The sequence below is a fragment of the Apaloderma vittatum genome, unplaced genomic scaffold (genome assembly GCF_000703405.1).
Source record: "Apaloderma vittatum isolate BGI_N311 unplaced genomic scaffold, ASM70340v1 scaffold5902, whole genome shotgun sequence".
Classification (NCBI taxonomy): Eukaryota; Metazoa; Chordata; class Aves; order Trogoniformes; family Trogonidae; genus Apaloderma; species Apaloderma vittatum.
Window position 1 is genome coordinate 9839 of NW_009705147.1, and position 20571 is coordinate 30409.

A 20571-nucleotide genomic window follows, 5' to 3' on the forward strand; every position below is an offset into this window, starting at 1 on the left:
GTGTTGATCACTTGAACTGTTCACATAATGACTTCAGAGCGCTGTTAAGTATCTATTTCGTTTGGGCACCACATGGCCTGTCCCCACAGCAGGTTTCAGTCTGCAGGACTTCTCTCATGTGAATTCCCAACTTTACACCATTTCCAAAGTGGTCAGGTTGAAAAACCTTTTTTTTTTTAAAAAAAAAAAACAAAACAAACTAAAACCCTAGCAAGTTGCTACTTTTTTCTTCCTACAAAGAGGGTGGAGAGAATCCCACAGCTGGTTTGGAAGGAAGCGCTGCACCAGATGTTGAGACAAACACCACGATGAAATTTATGGCTGTGGACCTATCCCCTCCAATCCCACTGACATCCAAGTGACTGCATCTGGTTATGGTCCCTGTGTTGAGGGGACATAAAATACACGTGTGTGTGTGTGCGCTCAGGAAGGATTTTCTCCCAAATCTAGTTCTCTGGCTTCATTAAAGCCAAACCCAGTGAAGACCCACCCACCACGAGTGAAGAAAACTCTGTGACTTCAGCATCGGGCTAATGTGACAGTGAGGACAGCTCTTCAGTGGAGTCACACAAGAAGGAAACCCAAACCAACCTGGTACCTGGAACCCAGGATGAGCAGAAACCTCCACATCTGGACACAGAAAATTCCTTTTGCTAGGGTTCAAAATTTTCCTGCACCAACCGTAACACTGGTCTAGCCAGCAATGCCTTTTGCTACAGGTGTATGGCACGAACTTTCCATCACGACAGCACTGCTTGGTGAACAAAAAGAGCAATTCTCTTTGCCCTGACGAGGTTTCTTCCATTTTCACATTAAAAGCTAATACCTCTGAAAAGAAAGGACCTCTTTGTTCCATACCACAGCAAACGTGCCCACAATCACAGCTTAGTGAGAACCGTCACGGAAATGTGCTATCTCAACACCTCCAGGGGGGACTGTGGAAGACTTGCCTTCACCTCCTCCTGCACAGGTAAACACAAGTGTAACACTTTCTCGGGGCAGCAGGGTGCCCCTAAGGAAGCAAAACTGCCCTGCATTTGGTTGAAACCTTGCAAAACAAAAACAAAAAGGGGAGCAAAACATTTCCCGCGTGTCCCATTAAAGCAGCGGGCTCGGAAAGGAGCGAGCAAGGGCAGGTTTCGAGGGACGCGCCGCGTGGAGCGGGGACGTGGGGGCGTTAGTGTCGGTCTGTGTGCGCCTGCCGAGGCGCCGGCTGGAGTCAGGAAGCCAGCCCTGAACAGCCACCTCTCCTCAGTCTTCTTCTGGGGAAAGGACATCACAGCTTATTAGGGTCAGATACTGGCATCTTAATAGGAGGCTCAGGTTGTGTCCTTCACCAAAAAGAGGAGCCTGGAACAGCCTGGTCTGTAGCACTGAGCTCTGGGAGATGACGCGTCCCTGGACACCACGCTCCAGACAGCTCGGCTGTTGGGAGAGCTTCGTGGTCTCCAGGGATGTGACTCTATGAACAAAGACCTAGGACCTGAAAAATAATCACCCAAGCTACTTCTGGCCAGCAATCTGTGCACAACTCCTCTCACCACACCAGTGTCCTTACTGGACAGTGTTCTGCACCACACGCTGCAGCCCAAATACTTGGAGCAGCGTTTGCTCTGAAGTCCAGTGAGCTGGGCTGCAGACTCCTCTTTGCCACGCTGGGCTCCTGAGACATTTGTTCCAAGGACTTTTAAGGAATCAGTCCTGAATTCCTCATTCTCTCTCTGCTCACTTAGGTGCTAAGCCCCCAGGCACGTTTCCAATTCAGACAGACAGAAGGTCTTTCAGTGCAGGTTCTTTTAGGAATTCAGAGCTACTGCCGGAATGGTGGCAGGAAGGTGACCATTCGCTGAACAGTGATCAGCCCGCTGGGTGCCTGGTTAACTCTGCTCTACCATCCTGTATCCTTTGGCTGCAGGAAAGGTCTGTGATCACTGTTCTGCAAATTGCAGGAAGAAATTACCTGCCCAAAGACTGGAGCACTTCAGTGGCAGGGAAATCAGGAGCTTCAGGATTCCCAGAGCCATCTTCTGACCTTGCAGCTCCCAGCCAGTATCTGTCAGTTCCTGGACTATCCAAGCTTCCCATGTCTTAAGAGAGGAGGAGTTTTGCTATGAATTCCTGAGCCCTGCCCACTGGGAAATACTGTTCTCACCCCTCTTTCTTTCCTATTGGGTAAAAGTGAACTATCCTTTGCTAAGTCTGGTTTTGGTGGGTTTGGGGTTTTTTCGCATATCCCAAAGCCTCCGGGAGTCAAGATTTACCAGTTCCAGCCCTGGGGATGGGAGGAAGATCCTCCACACCCCTTCTGTTGCAGGGGACACAACAGAATAAAGCAGAGCCAGTTTCTTGAAATGGATAAAGACATGGAAATGATAATGTGGCCAGCAAAGCAATGGATTGTCACCAGCACGGCTCCAACTCCTTTGGAGTCACTCTGCAGGGACATCAAGTCCCCCTTTCAAGCAAGTTTGGCTACTGAGGGACTCTCCTGTCCCTCCCTTGAGTATATTGTCCCATTGTCCTATGCTGGTTACACACAAAGCCCAGCCCAACCAGTTTATCCCCAATCCCAAAGCAGCATCTGTCATGTAACATCAAGTCAGAGCAGGCACGGAGCCTTCTGCACAATCTCAAGCAGCATCGATCAGCCTTCTCGGCTTGGGGAAACACTGGCTGGGGAAAATTCCCGTGGGTCCATCGGACATGGGGGAAAACACAAACAAAACAAAGAATGAGGCAGTGAGGCTGTTTCCAGCGTTCAATGGTAGAAGAGAGAAGAGGAAACGGGGATCCAAACCAGAACAGAGAGCTAGGAAAAATCTTCCTCCACCAACTCCCCCAAAATTCTCCTTGACCCAGCAAGATGATAGCAGCATGTTCAGCGTTTCTGGTTGCTGGCTCGGAGAAACCAGCCGCTGTTGCATCAAAATGCAAGTATTTCAGACGTGCGCTTTCCTCCTCTCTCAGTCACTTTATGCTTTCCGAATGTTCCAATTATAATCTGGATTGTTTTTCTGTTCTAGCGACCTATCCAGAGGTGACCTGTGATCGAGAGGTGACTTGGAATCATGGGGAGATTTCTGAGAGGGGGGCGAGCGAGGGTCCGACACTGCAGAGTGAGGTGGAGGGAGAGGCTGTTTGTAATCTCCCGATTTGTCTGTGTGGAAGGACCGGTAGTGGTCCGAAGGTCCTTGGCCATGGTAGCCCATGGGTGGCCTGTGATCAGACATCCGTCGGAAATCCTGCTGGTGGTAGTTCTGAGGCCTGAACTCATCGGATCGTCGACGCTTGGAATCGTGGTGGTGCCTGCGAGGAGAAAACGAAGGGATGGAGATCAGTTCCCCAAGGAAAGCCTGGCCACAGCAAACTCCTCCCAGCCTTTCTGAGATGAAAGGGAATTACCTGTCGTAATAATCTCGATGGCCTCTGTGGTCTCGGTCACTGTTGTACTGATCGTACGGCCTCTTGCGGGAGAGGTTATTTGGTCTGTAGTTCCCGGAGCTGCGGTGGGGCTCTCCACGAGATCGCCGATCCCCGTAGTGATGGTCCTTGTACCAGTGCTGCTCGTACTGGTGATGCCGCTCCCCGCCCCACATCTGGTTGCTGTTGCCACCGTAGTTGAACTTTCGATCCCTCTGCCATTCTCCTCGATCTGCGACGAGGAAAGGACAAGTAAGTATCTTTCATACTTTAGTTTAAGCTCATTACTTTGCTCAGTTCTCAAAGGCATAACTACTGCTGTGCTCCTTTAGCTTTCTCCTCCCCAAACTAGGTGGGTCCAGTTTTGCTTAATTATCATTATTCTAGCAAATCTTATTGTCCTGTTCTTACGCTCTTTCTGTCACTATATCACCATGTTTTCTAGTCCATCAGGAAGTACAGTGGTGATACATGTGCCGTCCCACCACCTTTAAACCTGACAAGCCACAGGTCCCAGAAGGATTTGTGTCCAAGAGCCAACAGCCATTAGGTTGGAAGGGATGGCTTCTCCTGGCTTGCACCGCTCACCTGTGTTGCTGAAATGTCTCTTGTTTGGATGCCCATAGTTGTCACGCGGGTGCCCATGCATCTGCTGCTGGCTATGGGAAGGGGGCAGGTGAATCTTCTGGGAATGAGGATTGTGAGGCACGTGAGACTGGGACATGATAGAATCGCGGCTGGAACCTGAAGGCTCTGGGCGGAACGGCTTCTTCATGCTGGACATGTCCTCCTTCTTCTTTTGCTCCTGCAAAGTGGAAGAGAGGGTTACAGCTCAACTGCTCTTCCACCAGAAGATTCAGACTACGTGAGCAGTGGTCTGGTCTGCCAAGCTGTGGATTTTTCTGCATGCTGTGGGGCTAACCCACCTCTCTGAGGTCTTGGTGAACCAGCAGTGCCCAAGCATGGTACGAAGGGCAATGGTACAGACATGGTGGTGGACAGGCACAGTTTTGCTCCACACAGCTCTGTTTCTATATCCTACCTCTACAGGGCAGCAGTCCCAGGCTTTTCACTCTAAAGGTCAACTCAGCACAATGTGCCACATCAAACAGAACAGCCAGGACAAAGCGACCAGCGTTGTTAAGTGAAGGGAGAAATGCCATATGGAAGAGGGGGCAAATGTAACCAGGCTGTTTAGATGTTAAGAAAATCACAGACTACCAAAAAATAAGCCCATAATAAGCGGCAGAAAGTATTGCCACTTTGAGTGCGACAACTTTTTAGAGACAGCAACTGGAAGGAAGGTACTTCAGATCTCACCTCTTCTTCCTGGGATCTTTTCTTATGAGCCATCTTGTAGAGCTTGTGCAGTTTTCTGGCATCAAACTCTGTGAATTTTGACACAAATATCCATAGGTTCCTAGAAGGACATGAACATTTTCTGTTAATTGCTACATCAGCAGTTTGACTGCCAACTGCTTTCAAATCAGTATGAAATCAGTTCTATCCCCTCTGGAAAACAGTCTCAGGGCAGGGTGATCAAAATTGCTGAAACCGAGTCCTTCAAAGTAAAATAAAGAGGTTTGCACTGGTTTATCTAAAGTAGCTCTGAAATTAATTTTAAATGAAATGAGCACATCTTGCAGACAAAACCCTCACCTGAAACTGGTCGTGGACTGAGTGAGCTAGAGAACACAGGATTTCACAGGTTAAGAAAGAGGCAAAAACCACACTCATCCACATAAAACCCAGCAGCCTCTGACGACCGTTTTTAAATATCACAGACCAGCCAAAAAAACCCCAAATGATCCCTCACCTTCTCCATAGCTTGATATGATCCTGGTCGGTGTAGGCTTTAAGGCACTCAGAGATGCGGTCTCCAATTTTTAGGAGGCAGTTGCGTGTGTGCTCCAGCTGTTCTTGAACCGTCAGCCCCTTATCAGGCTTATCGAGTTGTTTCAGTGCTTTCTTGACTGGTCTCATCCTTTCCTTGCACTTGAAAAAGCAACAGAGCGCACAAAGTGATTCATTTGGCACAGGACTCTGCATTGTTCCCTTGCTAATCAGACAGAGCTGGAAGAAGTTCATTAGCACAAGATATTAGCTTTATCTGACCGTTAGGCGAGGAGAAAGCAGCTATGAAAATAGCAATTTGTTAGACACGCTGCACAAAATAATCATGAAAAGATTAGAGTCTCCTCATCTCCACTGCTTCCCCTGCCCTTTTAGAGGGGAACAATTTGCTTTGCAAACCATAACCGCTCACACTCTGCTCTTGTACAGGTCCTGCAGCAGGCAGGGAAGCGCAAGGAAGCATCAACACGCTGAACCAAGAGCCCCAGCTGAAGGAGTGCTCGCTCAGCAGCCTCCCTGTCCAGCCCCATCTCTGGTCAAATTAATCTACCGCTTTTACCAAAACTGGAAGGCATGAGATGAAAACACCATCTTTTTCAGCTGAGTGCATCAACACTGCACACAGGCAGTAAATCAGGAGGGTTTTTACAGCCTGACGGGGCCTTTCACACATCACAGAGGGAAAGTCAGAGAGAAAAACAGGCAAAAAGTAACACAGGACCTGTAGCAAATACACAGATTGCATTTAGAGAACTGTTTATAAAAAGTGGTATTTCAGCATTTCCCTGTGCGAGTCAGGCCAAGGAGTGCCTGCCATGAAAACTTTCACTAAAAGGCTATTTTTTTAACAACCCTTGCAGGCATGTTTGCGGCAAGAGCACCTAGACAACTGCTTACAGCTCAGACAACTCCGTACCTCCTACAGCCACAAGGTCACCCTCAAAACTCTCCTGAATTCCCCTGCCTGGAAGAGCCCCAACGGCTCCTTGACTTCTCCAGGAGAAAGACTCCTACATAAGGCTGCAGGGTCTTCCGTAACCCAGGGCTGTCAAATAACAGGCAGGAGCTTAGCAGCTGAAGAAGAGAGCCCTTCTGCATGCTCTTCTGCCCCGGCTGGCACCCCTGGCAGAGGGAAGGGGTGAACACGTGCACTCATGCAAAGCTGAATTTCGAAAAGGGTTATCTGAACTCTTTCACAGCACAATCGTGTGGTGAGAATCAGGAGCTGAAAGAGCTTTGAAGTTTCTCCCAGCTGAAGTGTCATGTACAGCAGCCACCTGGCAGGCACAGAGGAGGCTGGTGGAGAGCTCTTGTACAGGGTTGTTCTGCCACGCTCCCAGAGCGACCAGGAGAAATCACTGGCTGGGGCTCTCACACCCTAACACCTAAAACATGTCAGTGGATAACATGTAACCAAACCCTGACTGTCTTGTCGGACTCTCTGCCACTGCCCCCTCCATACACACATATGCATACTCACTATGCTGAATGTTTCTTGGTCCAGATCATCATCCTCGTCTTCTCCGATGGGGATAGGTTCACTCCCTGCAGTAATGTGGACAGGACCTTGCGATCTCTTCCCTTTACTTCCAGACTTGGCTTCACCACCTTTAGGCTTTACAAGGACAAATTACACACATCACATGATGAGCGAGACTGCAGGATCCCAAGCGATCCAACTAACAACCTCCGCACTATTGTTCCTGGCAGTTGTTAAATGCCGGGCACCGCTCCTACAACTTTCCTCCCAAGATCTCAAACTGTCGAGCTGCAATGCCTCTATTTAGCTTTACGTCATCCCTGAGGGAGTAGAGAGAAGTCAGGGACAACATTTTGGACAGGAATACGATATTTGTACTCATGGAGAGAAAACCAACATTGAAGACTTGGAAGAGAGATTAAGCTAAAGAATATGTCCTTTGCAAAGGGCAGAGCTCAGGTTAGTCTCATGTCTACAAAGATCTACAACTTCATGCGATGTTACCAGTCCTCAGACTCTCTGGAAAGCAACGTCAAATCCCAGCCTGTTAGTGTAAACTCTGACTTTTATCACTTACCTACAGTCAAAGTCTTTTACAGTCAAAGTCATAGCAAAAATCAATGGAAAACAAACTTTCCCCTACAAACTTCTTGGTTTGCACTCCTGACCTCAGTGTCAAAGCACACTGGCTATGCAGTACATACCTGTTCCTTGGACAAGTAGTTCAGGTCACTATTAAACAAGTTTTCACCTCCCTTCCAATTTGAACCCAGCCTCAGGGCAGTTGTACCCGGAATTTGAGGGACATTTTAGTCCACAACATACCACTGATGTCGAAACACTCATTCTGGTAAGTTCTGAACGCAACAAGGACAACTTTTAGTCTTGATGGTGTGGACAGTTGCGCCATTTTGGGCAAGTTTAAATTAAAGGGGAATACAAACGAGGAGCTGCTAAATCTGTGATAAATCACAGCTGAAGTGAACTTTGACTGAAGTGCTCCAGGCTCTTCCCCTTTTCCTCTTTAACATCAACTATTTGCCGATATCCCTGTCGTGGGGATGGCTGCACTTTAAAGGCAGCCTGACAAAATCTCTTCCTTTTTGCTCACATTCAATCAGGCTTTAGGATATATTGCCTTTTCTACTTTTTATTGCAATTCTTCCCAGTAAGAGTTCAGGAGGGCTGAGAAAGGGATAATACCTCACCCCACAGTGCTTCATTGATGTGTCTTCACACAGGGCCTTTAAGGAGTCATAAGTCTCCTAGCTTGCCCTTCTGCTCAGAGACTTTCACATCTCTTCGACTGCTCCTGAGAGTACGTACCTTCTCTTTCTTGTCTTTCGTCTTCTTTTTCTCTTTATCGCTTTCCTTTTCTTTCTTAGTGGTTGTCTGTTTTTCTTTGTTCTCTTTGTTCTCTTTCTTCTTCTGTTTCTTTTTCACTGGGCTCTTTTCCAAGCCATCCTCCTAGAAAATCAGTCACAGCACAGAGCTGGAGTCCCTCACCGCACGTACACTTCTTCCATAAAACTTACATCCCTGAAACGCAGGCAGTTTTGGAGGTCTATCCAAATTTGCCCTCATGCCTCCTCAACCAGACAGCAAGCTCTGCTTAACCAGCTGCAACACACCCAGCCCTTAACAAAAGAGTATTAAAAAAAGCTAATAGAGGAGCCCCAATCTGTAACTAGCTGGCAAACTGCAGATAAGCACTGCTTTCCTATGCCAGCTGCGTTTGAGAACGCTCAACCCCTAAGGTAGATACTGATCAACACAGGAACAAAAAGCCTCAGACTCTAAGCCAAACCGCTCCAAGACAGAAGGTTTTCTAAGCAACAGCATGACCTTGGTAAACTCCAGCTTCACCACTGGCTGATGTACTGAAAAGGAGAAAGAAGCAATTCTTTCTTTCCTTTATAAGGGCAGCAGGCTTTGTCCCGAGACAACCTTTCCTCCACGTCAGTATGTGAACGTGCGTGGCCGTTCTAGGATCTAAGACTTAAAGCCCTAACCTAAGAGTGGGTGGGAAAGGTCCTTCTTTCACCCTGACAGCCGTGTCTATGTTTTCGTAAGTTTGCTGATATCCTGTGGAAATGCACTCTGTGAGTGCCTCCTTAGTCCACAGAGCTTCTGCTAAGGGTGCTTCTGCAGTAACAACATCGCTCAAGGAAATCTGGAGAAGCCGCTCTCCACCAAATTGACTCACCTTGACTTCACCTTCTTCTGACTGGTTGTCTGAGTGCCGAGGAGAGGAGAGCTCATTCCCATGCTCGTCTTTGACTTTGGGAGCCTTGTTCTCTTTCTTTACTCGTGGTTTCCTCTTCTTTAGCTTGCCCTGGTGAAAACACAGAAGAGGTCAGGGCAAGCAAATAGTTACAGCTACTCCCTGGGGACACATCCCATCTCCTGAACTTCCTGCAAACAGCTGCAGGTCCTGCAAGGTGGCAGGAAGCCTGGTCAGGCTGAGTCCTTCAGTAACTGTGATAATTACTCGTCCCTTACTAATTGTCATTTCTGTATCACAGGGCAATCGGACAACATACAACTCCATACTCTTTCATGTAGATAATGTTCAGTGACCTGGGAAGAGAGGCTGTCTCCCACCACCAGCCAGCCACTCACCCCAAAACCCCCAGAACCAAGCAGGCACATCTCACCTCTTCCCCATCTTTCATGTTTTCTTTCTTGTCCAGATCTTTCTTCAGCAGTTTCAATAGATAATCAACTCGGGTCTGGAGCTGTTTTCCCTGAGGTTTCTTATCTGTCTCAACAGGTAGGATCTTTGATAAAGAAGAAAAAAAAATACACACATATGCACCTATCAAACCTTGACAAGACAGAGGTGCACTAGCAGCAGTCCTTCCAGGCCCAGCAAAGGGTTGGAGATGCTGCGTCTTCTGGGGGAACGGAACTTCTTCCAGCTCCTACAGAGACTCTCTCTGTCTAGCCAGAAGCAAAGCTCCTAGCAAACATCCCTCCCCTTAGCCTTTTGCAGGCAGCTCTCTAGGTTCTCTGTGATCTTTCTTGTGAAGTGTGCAAAAAGAAAAAAGAACAACAAAAAACTTTGCAAGCTACATTTGGAACTCTGAGTCCACTCTCCTTGAAGATATCAGATCTACTTGGGACAGCTCTGTCACTGCAGGCTGGTCCCCTCTGGTAACCTGAGACATCGCTACAGCAATGTTACAGATGCAGAATTTTTAGCAGAAAATGAGGCTGCAAGGTGCCACTTTGTGAGGGAAGTATCTCAGTTTGCCAACTAGGCTACATTTAGATTGGATATTAGGAAAAATTTCTTTACTGAAAGAGCAGTAAAGCATTGGAACAGGCTGCCCAGGGAAGGGGGGGAGGCACCATCCCTGGAGGCAATCAAAAAACATGTAGACATAGCACTTCAGGACATGGGCTAGTGGTTATGGTGGTGTTGGGTAGATGGTTGGACTTGATGATCTTAAGAGATCTTTTCCAACCTTAATGATTCTATGATTCACACTTTGCTGGAAATTGGGTGGCCATATCTAGGGCAATTGTTTCCACTGTAAAATGCCTTTCAGAACTTCATGTAGGAGGGCTCTCAGCCACAGTCTAATCTTTGCTAAAAACACTAGTGGGGATATCATGGGAACGTAGCATATTTGCAATTAGGAGGGCTCTCAGCCACAGTCAAATCTTTGCTAAAAACACTAGCGGGGATATCATGGGAACGTAGCATATTTGCAACAAAGCTGATGTAGAGATTCTTGATGTTCCTCAGCTCTGCGTGCACTTCGTTCTCCTTCCATTGTGCTGACACAACGGATGGAGGCTTATTTTTAACCTGGATTGCTTCAGCATGGCCCCCCTAAACAGTTCTTATGGGAATGACTGAGGAATAGAGGAACCAAATGGAGGTTTTCCAGCTGGTTTTGCTGCCATAGCCAGTCACGTAACTATACCCTCAAAGCTAACACAAACCAGTCTCGACATATGCAGCGTCAAATCCGTGAAAAATTATTCCCACACAGAAATTCAGACTCAGATTCTTGTGAGATGCTCAAAGAAGTATCAAGTCACGATTATGCAATGCACCCTCTATACTGTGCATGTAACCACACATGTCAGCGTTACCATTTTCTTCCTGCATCATTTCAGTGTGGTTCATATGGTACTCATAGAAATTTACTGCCAATCAAACAACACAACTCTGCTTTCCACCAAGCGTGCAACATTCCATGGAGGTCACTGTTTATCTTGTTATTATTTTTTTTTTTTTTGGAGTGGTTACAAACATAAACATCTGTTTCTGAAGTAAATCATATGTGTTCTCTACACTGCAACAGACCCAATGCAAGCAACGAGCAAAGTGACCTACCTTATCAGATAACTTCAATTCCGGATCTGTTTTAATTAGCTCCCAGTTGCCATAACCATGCTCGTAAATTCCCACTAACAAGCGAGAATCCTCCTCCACTCCCCAGTCTACATCAAAATGGGCAGCTTTGACACGGCACGTCAGGCGGTACCTGAAGGCATTTCAAAAATGAGCTACTTTTAATGCTGTGGAAGATAAAGCTAACCCACATACCTAGGCTATTGTCTTTGCACTACAAAATCCAAATTCCCCAAGCCTCTTTCTGCACTGCCTACTCAGCCAAACTCACTTCTTCCTTTCCTCTGGGTCCGTGGGAATGGATTTATGCAGCATTTCAAACTCCTCTTCATGTTGGATGATGGATTTCACGTTGACTTGGACACCAGAAATCTTGATAGTAGGACCTCTTCTTTTTCCAGGTCCTTTGCCTGCTCAACAATATGACACAGTAACTAAGAGAACCCTTACAGAAAGAAGTGCCTCTGTAAAGAAAGATTTGACACACAGAGACTTCGCCCACAACCTCTTATTTGAAGATAATGAAGTATGCTAAGGCACACCCAAAATATGGGTTTTTTTCATGAACTCACTTAGATCTGCAATCCAAACACTTCCCAGTATCGTTTTCTTAAAAAACACACCTAAGTGCACTGGAGCTGTTACTTCAGTAGTTCTGTTCAGCTGCAACAGGCAGAGACCTAGCAAGAAATCCAGCCCAGCCCCCCGAATCTCCAAACCAACAGCACAGAACAGCCCCAGGGCGGTTGACGATGACAGCTCCGGGGAAGTGCTAATTGCAGATCCGGTTTTACCACGGAGTACACAGAACCAGTGCGACTCCCAGTCACAGGAGCTGTTAAAATATCTGCTTTGCTTTGTGGTCCTGCATTAAATAAGCTGCTTACTTCAGCTTCTCCCCACAAAAAGTCATTCGCAAGCAGATGCCAACAGACCCAAATGGCACTTTCCAGCCTGAGCAGAAGACTCGGGGGTTTCTGTCCACTGGCGAGAGCTGCCTGGCAGAGATGGGATGGTTTGTGTGCTTGCTCTTTGCTTCTAAGTTGCAATGTGGCATGCCTCCCTGGCCAGCCAAGGAATGGTTTCCTCACCAGCTCCATGGAACACCCACAAAAACATAACACCAGCAGCACACAATCCTCGTGCTTACCTTCACCTGGGTTTTCTTTCAGCTGCTCCTCATATTCCTGCATTGCTGACACACAGCTATTGTGGATGAGTTCCCCTAACCGTTTCAGATCCGCCACAGACTTATCCACCAGCTCAGCATCCCGGGCAATACACTCCAGCCTGGCAAAGGGGATAAAAGTTTTGTATCTGATACAGTCTATTCCCTCCCAGTCACTCCCAAAGCAATTGTTTTATAGCTCGTAGCAGTTAATGCTGTGTATTATATATATATCTATATATGATCATATGTAACCAGCACAAGTCAAGTTTGTGCAGGAAACAACACAGTTTTAGTCTTTTATTAGGTCTAAGAGCTGTAGTACAGTGCAGAAGAAGTATAACTGACCCAGTTCCTGGGATTTTTTCATACTAAATCAAAATTTTCTATCTTGGGCACAATAAGCACCCTCTGTGACTGTCCAATGGTCTTTTCACGCTTTCCCAGTTCTACATTATCTCCATTTGATGGTCAAAAGCTGCCATCTGCTGTTCCTTTTGCCTGGCTGAAGTTAGCAACATCAAGGCCCATACTTTGTATTTCACAATAGAAGAGTACAACCAGCTGAAAAAAACCCCAGTCATTTTTCATACAATACATGCCTCAGCTTCGAGACCTCAGCCAACAGTTTTCCAGACCCAGCTCCACGCACCCACCTCCCTTCAGTTATGCTGGGGCACAGCACCCATGCAAGGGCTCGAGGTCGGCGTGTGCTTCTTCCCACCTCCCTTCAGCAGGGATATGGCAGCAAGATGATTGAATCCATCCCAACTGGATGGTCCAAATCCAGTCTTGAAACTAATACACGTGAAGAAGCTTGGCAATCGCTTTGGGAAGCATTTGCTGCTCGCTTTCCTTTTGAGGTGGAACGGAAATGTCCCCAAGGGCCAGACCCTGCCAGCAAGAAGCTGCTGCGCGCAGCCTGGCGCCACTGCTGCTGCTTTTGGGCCAGCTTTCACCAGCAGCCAGGACACGAGGGGCTGCAGGGCAGTGCTTGCGCTCCTGACCAGGCGACAGCAAGGCTTTGTGCTGTCCATGGAGGTTGTCTCAAACACCCAGAGCAATGTGCGTACGGCTGTGCTTAGAAATACGACGTTCCCCCCGTGATAACCCTCTGGAGCAGGGCCAGGTTGAGACTTACCGTTCAAGAGGCAGTCCAAACTTCTTGTAAGCCTTGATAAACCTAAGGAAAAAAACAATGAAAATCAGAAACTAAACCAACTACCATAAAAAATGGGTCCAGTATCACAAATACGCTTGAATATATTAATTACAGCCTGCCATGTTATCAACCTCATGTTCCACACTGATTAGCTAAGCATCGCTCAGGACTGGGAAGCCTAATCCATTAACCCCCACAAAGAGTTTTGTGACCTTGGCTGCAGAAGAACACAACATTATTACAAATGGTGGATGTTTGACAGATGAGGGGAGGGAAAAAAAGAAAAGAGGAGAGTCGTAACTGTAGTGTAAAATAACTGAAAGAAAGCATTGGCTCACGCCATGTTGGTAATTATTAACTTCATTTTTCCAAGGAGAAAAGAGGCATTAGATCAATGTCATTAGTAATTTTAACGCTTAGGCTGTAAGCGTAACAACCCATCACAGAAGAGCCAAATGTCGTGCAATACATCACAGAGGTTTGCAGACAAGGATTGCTATTTATTTTTATGTTTATATTTATTGTGAAAATCCTTGCCATGGCTAGCACACAACTTCAGGGCAAAAGTCAGACACTGGTGCTGCAACTGAACAGTGCTTCGTGCTGGGAGCAGACCCAATGGCTTCAACTACAGATTATTTTTTTAAATGAGGGGGTTTTTTCCCTTATTTTTTTATTATTTTGTGCTCTTTCAGCCTCTTTCTGCTACATCACAATAACCTAAATGGCTGCTACAGTTTACACGGCAACACCTCCTTCTACCTCTATGGTTTCAAGTCTGGATACGGGGCAGCTACCACAATCCGAAAAGTTCGACTGTCTCCTGCTTACAAATACATCAAGTCAAAGATGGAGAGAGAGTCAAGGAAAACTCCCAGCCTCCTCTTCTCCATCTTTGGCTGAACATCTGGGCCATAAGACAAAGATCTTTGAGAAAGGCTCAAAAGTTTGAAGATACCAGATTTCTATATTTGTTTTCTGAACTATCTCTTGTACTCAGCACTGACCTCCTGATTTCAGCATCAGTAAATCCTTCCACAGTATCTTTTCGAACGCTCCGAGGACGCCCCCTGCGCTTTGGTCTCTTCTCATCATCGGTATCATCAGTTTCGCTTTCTGATCCAGACGATCTCTGAAGCCTTCTCTTAGTTTCTGCATCTGATTCACTGTCGTTTGTCTGAGCCTGTATGTACCAGAAACAAAAAAGCAGCACAGTTAACAACCACTGATCTGCTAACCCTTTCTGTCCCACCCATGCAGAGGCACTATTTCATATTCAGACTGTAAAGCACCTTGGTATCTCTTCCTGAAGGTGCAGAAGCCCATGCCATCAACCCAGAGAGGCTGCACATCCTTGCAATTTCCAGCTAGCTAAGGCTCTGGTGGTCGTCCTCCCTTCAGAGCCCTCTAGCCAGCAGTTACACAACTACATTTCGATTTAAAAGACACGTTAAAACACTTTTATTACAGTGGTTTTGTGTCACGGTCCCTTAGGCTGTTTGGAAAACCAGGACACCTCAGAAGTGAATCTGGAATCATTCAGTATGAATTATCCTTCTCTCTAGTTTTCACTGTAATGTTTTTCCCCAGCTCATCCCAGCAAACAGTTCATAATCCCTTGAAGTCCCACATGCCAGAAGAGTCTCCTTGCATAGTCTGCTTTCTGTTGGACTGGGGTAGATCCCATCTCCTACAAAAGAACTTGGGAAGACACCATCTCTTTTGCCTGCAAGAGCCATATTTAGGCAAGACTAGCCGAGGGAGATAGAGAGCCAAAGGAAAAGAAACAGCCAGAAAATGGCATAAACTGCAGTAAAACATGCGTCATACAGTTGGATATCTTGCTCTGTGCTCACTATAACTTCTCTTTATTTTGTGTTGCCGTTGCCAGCTCTCGCCTCCTGCCTCTCAGCTCCTTGAGATGGGCTGTACCTTTTTAGTCGAGCTCCGGATTCGAGGCAACATGTAGATTTCCTCCAATTCTTTCTGCCTCTCTTCCTCCTCCACCTTTTTCCTCTGCTCCTCTGGAATGATATCATCCCAGTCCTTCTGGGACCGCTCGTCCAGTTCTGTCTCTTCCTCCTCCATAGTTGCAAAGTTGGCCACCTTTTATAAGCAAAGGAATACTTTTAGAAATTCCCTCCCCTGGCAGGAATACCCCAGAGCCATCTGTTAAGCCTTAGCTCCTTCCCCATAGGAATTTTGCCAGCATTTCCGTAACTACTTTATAACTGATCCCTATGTCACTGCATGCCTGGTTCCTTGCCATGTCTTTAGGCTAACAACTTTTGAGGAAGTACGTGCAGTTTAAGAAGTACTGCTGAGCCTCTAAGTTATCGGGTTTGTTTCCAAATTTGGTAAATTCTGCATCTTATTCACAGCCTTCAAAACCACTTTTTTGAAATGAAATTAATACCTACATATCTCCCGGATATCAAACCCAGACAACCCCTCAGCAAACCGCTTTTTACAGGTCACCTCTCACCAGTCCTGGTTTGTTACACCTTACCACCATGGCAAGATGAGGGGAGCAACATTCCTGCACCCCACTACAGAGCTGGGGGATCCATACCTTGAACTGGGAGAGGAGCTCGTCGGTGGCACTGGTGGACACTTCGTTCTCTCGTGTTTCAGCCAGACGTAAAATCTCATCGATGTCCATCTCCTACCAGTCAGAAAGAGAGATAAAGCGGAGGGTGCCAAGCACAGCAAGAGATTTGAGAACAGCAGAGGTTGTGAGAACAGACCCAAGCGGTGTGACAGCTCAACAAGCAGCTGTGATGTGCAACTGGGGACTGTGCCCCTCAGGGGAAGCTCTGCTACTCGGACCATTAAGAGATCTGGTCAAAGTACCCAACTGTCAGGCAATGCTGCGCTGAGGCAGGAGAGCGCGACCTATTCAACTTCACTGCTCTGACTCCTGCCTCTCTATAAGAACAACCAAAAAAGGAGGCTGAAGAAGTGCTCAGAGAAGGCAGGGAGAGGAGCTTTCAGCAGGCTGTGCTATAACTAGCTAACAAATCCTTGAGAGCCAAGGGACTCTCGTGGTGACCATTACTATTTAAGCCCTGACAACAAGGCTCTCCCCAATCTCGTGATTCCCCAAGCCCAGAGCTCACTCTCTTCAGCCTCTCCAGACTTACACGTATCCTATTCACCGACCTGTTCTCATGCACAGGGCAACTACAAACACACACGATGCCCCATGCAGACCTGCAACTACAAACACACACGATGCCCCATGCAGACCTGCAAAGGACTACAAGCAGCTCTGTGATTGCAGTTTCAAACTACCTGAGGCTCTGATTCTTCCCCTTCAAGCTCTTTGAAAAGATCTTCAGCTCCAAACTTCAGAATAGCTGTCAGCTCCTCTTTGTTGAAAGGATTTGAGCTGCAAGAAAAAATGAGATGGAAGACATGTCTTGAGCTCTTAAGGCAGCACTGCTACAACGTAAAACCATACCAAAGTTTTTCCTTATTAAAGAAGTAATTTTTCTACCCACACTATAAAAAGCATTTTTATCCATCTCTTGCCTCCCTGCCCTGTACCCTGTCAAACAAATATTGTGAGATACCAGCAGGTGAAGCTGGTTTGTGCCACGTGCTGTACTAGACACCTCTGTCTCCTGACACAAGCACTTACTTAGATCTCCCAGAGTTGTTGTCCAGAACAGTCCGGCCAGTGGTGTCCATGCGCTGGATCACCAAATGATCCAGCACCATTTTCTTCTTGGCCCTCTCAATGATCTCCTCTTCTACTGTACCCTTTGTGACCAGGCGGTAAATATTCACCTGAACGGCAAGAAGAGAACAGAGCTACTTCCCACACCTGAATACACTCTGCTGACACAGTGATACACCCCTCAGTTGTTCCACAGGAGACTGGTCTGCTGACATTGTCTCTTCATGTACAAGATGTGGCTTTTTAGAAGAAAAACAAGCATTTTGGTTTTTTATCTCAGGGGTACCAGGTAAAATCAGGCTGGTTAACACAGGTCTTGTAGTGTGCCTAAGCACAGAGTAAAAATCTTCCAAAACAATCACTCTAAATCCAAACTAGCATCACGCTTTTCACATAAGCAATAAAATACAGTAAAGGTGGATGTTCCACTTTCTAAAGAGTTTCAGGGCAAGAAAGAACAGAGTCCACTAGGCTGAGAAATGTGATACCACAGGTTAGGTTCTTGGTTTTGAACCATCCCAGAACCCAAAGTCAACAGAAAGATCAGGCATCTGGCAAATCTGAGCTGATTTTTTGTCTCTTGACTTTTCAATAAGCTTCTCTTGGGTCAGCAGCACTCTCTGGAATTGGGACTGGGGGCAAAAAGACCATGTTTTCAAAAGCTCTGGTGAGGTAGGAGCCCATTTAGATTCACATACTGAAGCAACAGAAAAAACGACTCGAGTAACTCTTCCAACCTGCTTCTTTTGTCCAATCCGGTGGGCGCGAGCCTGAGCCTGAAGATCATTTTGGGGGTTCCAGTCCGAGTCAAAGATAACAACAGTATCAGCAGAGGCTAAATTAATTCCCAGCCCTCCAGCTCGCGTTGACAACAAGAAACAGAAGTCCTGGGGTGGAGAGGGGAAAAAGGCATCCGTGAGTTAGCCAGCCTGTAACTGTGGACATAAAACAGCAGTGGTGCCTTCAAAGCTATGTAAAGAAATGGAAGGAGGGCTCTGTTGTACTTGTGATTCTTAAGAAATCAGGCTAAGTACCACTGGAGTTTAAGCCAAGGCACACGGTGAGGCGGTGCTGGCAGGGGCGAGAGGCGTGCTGCCCCAGGAAGGACCTGGTGTGCAGCGTTATGAGAGAGCAACGCAAACGACTCGGGGCAAGGGCACCTTGGAGTCATTTTTGAAGGTCAGACCACGCTACCCCACAAGACTCCTCCAAAGGCAGCAGGCAAAGAGGTGCTTTTTGTTGCCTGAAGCCTGCTAGGGGAGAGAGATAGCAACTTGCAGAGTGTCTGAGCCACTGCCCAAGGGCACGAGGTGCCTGGTGGGAGCCAGGATGTCTGAGGCCCCACAGATGCCCCCAGGAGAGGGGAAAGGCAGCTCCTCTGGGCATTCCCGCTACTCTCCCACCCAGACTGCTGTTTCCTTCTCACTTTTATTCATGCATGAAGCACTTTGCTGTATCTCCTGTGTCAACCACGACTGCCCCCCAGCCCAGGCTTCTGCAGCAAGGACGGGTATTTCTCCAGGCTGGGCTGACCATGGCACAGAACAAGTGCCTCACACCAGTCACTGTGAGTCAGCAAGCCCAGACAAGAGGCTTGAGATGCCCTCTTCTATTACACTGGAGATTTTCACCTCCTACATCAGACTCCACCGCCTGCCAACACTTAAAAATCCCCCTTTTGCCTCTGCCATTTCATATCCAAAACCAGCTTCAGACCGGAGGAATCCTTTAGCAACCGTCTCACTCCCTGGACCATGGGGAGAGAACTGCTAAACGCTGGCTCCTCCCAGCCCTTGCGGGACTTTCTGGAGATGTGACTTGCAGCCCTGCTGCTTGCAAGTGGGAGATTTAAAATAAGCAATCCGGCTAGCTGCAAAACCTGCTCTATCTCTCTCTTTAAAAAGTATCACGAGGGTACTGTAAAAAGAAATGAACCGAACTAATCCCCTCTTGGCAGTCGCAACCTGACTGAGCCATAAACGCCTGTGGCTTTGGGAGCCCCCCCGGCCCATCCCGAGGCAGGACAGTCCCCGCTGCGGTACCTCTGAGCCGTCAGCGTTGAAGTGGTCCAGCGCCTGCTTTCGGATCTCCCCTTTGATTGAGCCGTCCAAGCGCTGGAAAAATCAACAATAATGATAAAAGAAAGAAGGTAAAGGAGCCCTGAGGAATGGCTGAATCCAAATTCTGGGAGCCCTAAGGCCCCCTTCCCTGCCTGCAGCATTTAATCATTAAAAATAACCACCAATTAAAAATAACCGTGCTGGCTTAGCCGGCTGCGTCGCGAGGGCAGGAGGCGGGAATGCTCGGGCAACAGTCACGCAGTGGGTGACACTGCAGCTCTCGTTACAGGCTCCCAGCCAGGGTCTCTGTGTCCACTGTCCTCTCCTTGGGGCTCATCACAGGACACAGCCCGAAGCAGGGGCCTGTCAGAGGCGGTGTTTTGCAGAGATGAGGCCACACTGAAATGAGGGGACTACAGCTTCCCTCCAATACATTTTATTTAGTGCATCCTGTAACCCCAGACACTAAGCTCTGGAAAACTAAGTGACTTCCATCGCCTGGGTTCCCTCCGCATTTTCTTGAATTTTCAACTGAAATCTCGCTGTTTTCCACGCTGATGTTTCTCACCTGAAAAGGGTAGTGTTTGATAGTCAGGTACTCTGCCAAGATGTCCAGCATCCTCACCATCTGGGAGAAGATCAGCACCCTGTTGCCTCTCTCCCGCAGCCTGGTCAGCAGCTTGTCCAAGAGAATCAGCTTTCCACTGCTCCTGATCAGAGACTGAAGAAGTAACCGTCATTCCAGCTGATGCCTTCCAGCCTTGCCCTTACGTACATTACACATATTGCATACATTACATTGTGTATATTACAGAGACATGCAGAGATCTGGTTCTTTTGGGGTCATGCTTCTCCTGTACATCTTCAATCTAATCAAATCATCTGGCAGAGGCCACACACAAAATGAACCATCCAAGACAGATGCATGCATTGCATGCACTTCCCACCCTAGATGGCCACCAAACGTTGCCTACAGTGGACGCAGAGGGCTGGAGATTCAAGTGGCTTAGCAGTGACAACTGTTTTTTATGGAGAAGCTGCACAAGCTAAAGCTTTGCCAGATCTGACCTTGGTGGGAGGACAGAAGAAAGAGGAAAGTTAAGGAAAAAAGGTGGTAACCACAGACACTGCCCACCTGCAGGGTCTCAAGTCCATTCTCTCTCTCGTTTTCCTCAGGAGGTTTGATAAGGTAGCAATGGTTGCAGCACTTTTTCAACTCCATCACAATGTTCAGGAAGCCAGATGTGCTCCCCCTTGTTCCCTTTGAAAGAGCTTTGTAGTTTCTTGTCAAAATCCACCTGCAGGCAGGAAAAAGAAAGTCCAGATCACTTCACAGTGCGGAGTGGGCATGCTGGAGTTTTGGAGGAAAAAACCCT

The 20571-nt window shown here is 47.4% G+C and overlaps 1 protein-coding gene across 1 annotated transcript in view; it reads right to left on the minus strand.

Annotated features, from left to right (window-relative positions):
* Window positions 1-2972: 2972 nt before the first annotated feature.
* The window catches only part of CHD2 (chromodomain helicase DNA binding protein 2), a 28576-nt gene continuing 10977 nt past the window's right edge, over window positions 2973-20571 (minus strand). Inside the window, exons 13-35 of the mRNA XM_009865279.1 lie at window positions 20331-20493; window positions 19764-19916; window positions 19178-19249; window positions 17873-18022; window positions 17097-17245; window positions 16748-16844; window positions 16026-16118; window positions 15386-15559; window positions 14461-14636; window positions 13433-13474; window positions 12274-12413; window positions 11395-11536; window positions 11106-11256; window positions 9412-9534; window positions 8961-9089; window positions 8025-8221; window positions 7496-7509; window positions 6755-6873; window positions 5237-5415; window positions 4741-4840; window positions 4009-4225; window positions 3403-3652; window positions 2973-3306 (exon numbers count right to left, since the gene is read on the minus strand). Coding sequence (XP_009863581.1) covers window positions 2973-3306; window positions 3403-3652; window positions 4009-4225; window positions 4741-4840; window positions 5237-5415; window positions 6755-6873; window positions 7496-7509; window positions 8025-8221; window positions 8961-9089; window positions 9412-9534; window positions 11106-11256; window positions 11395-11536; window positions 12274-12413; window positions 13433-13474; window positions 14461-14636; window positions 15386-15559; window positions 16026-16118; window positions 16748-16844; window positions 17097-17245; window positions 17873-18022; window positions 19178-19249; window positions 19764-19916; window positions 20331-20493 — 3364 coding nt within the window. The remainder of the gene's footprint in view (window positions 3307-3402; window positions 3653-4008; window positions 4226-4740; window positions 4841-5236; window positions 5416-6754; window positions 6874-7495; window positions 7510-8024; window positions 8222-8960; window positions 9090-9411; window positions 9535-11105; window positions 11257-11394; window positions 11537-12273; window positions 12414-13432; window positions 13475-14460; window positions 14637-15385; window positions 15560-16025; window positions 16119-16747; window positions 16845-17096; window positions 17246-17872; window positions 18023-19177; window positions 19250-19763; window positions 19917-20330; window positions 20494-20571) is intronic.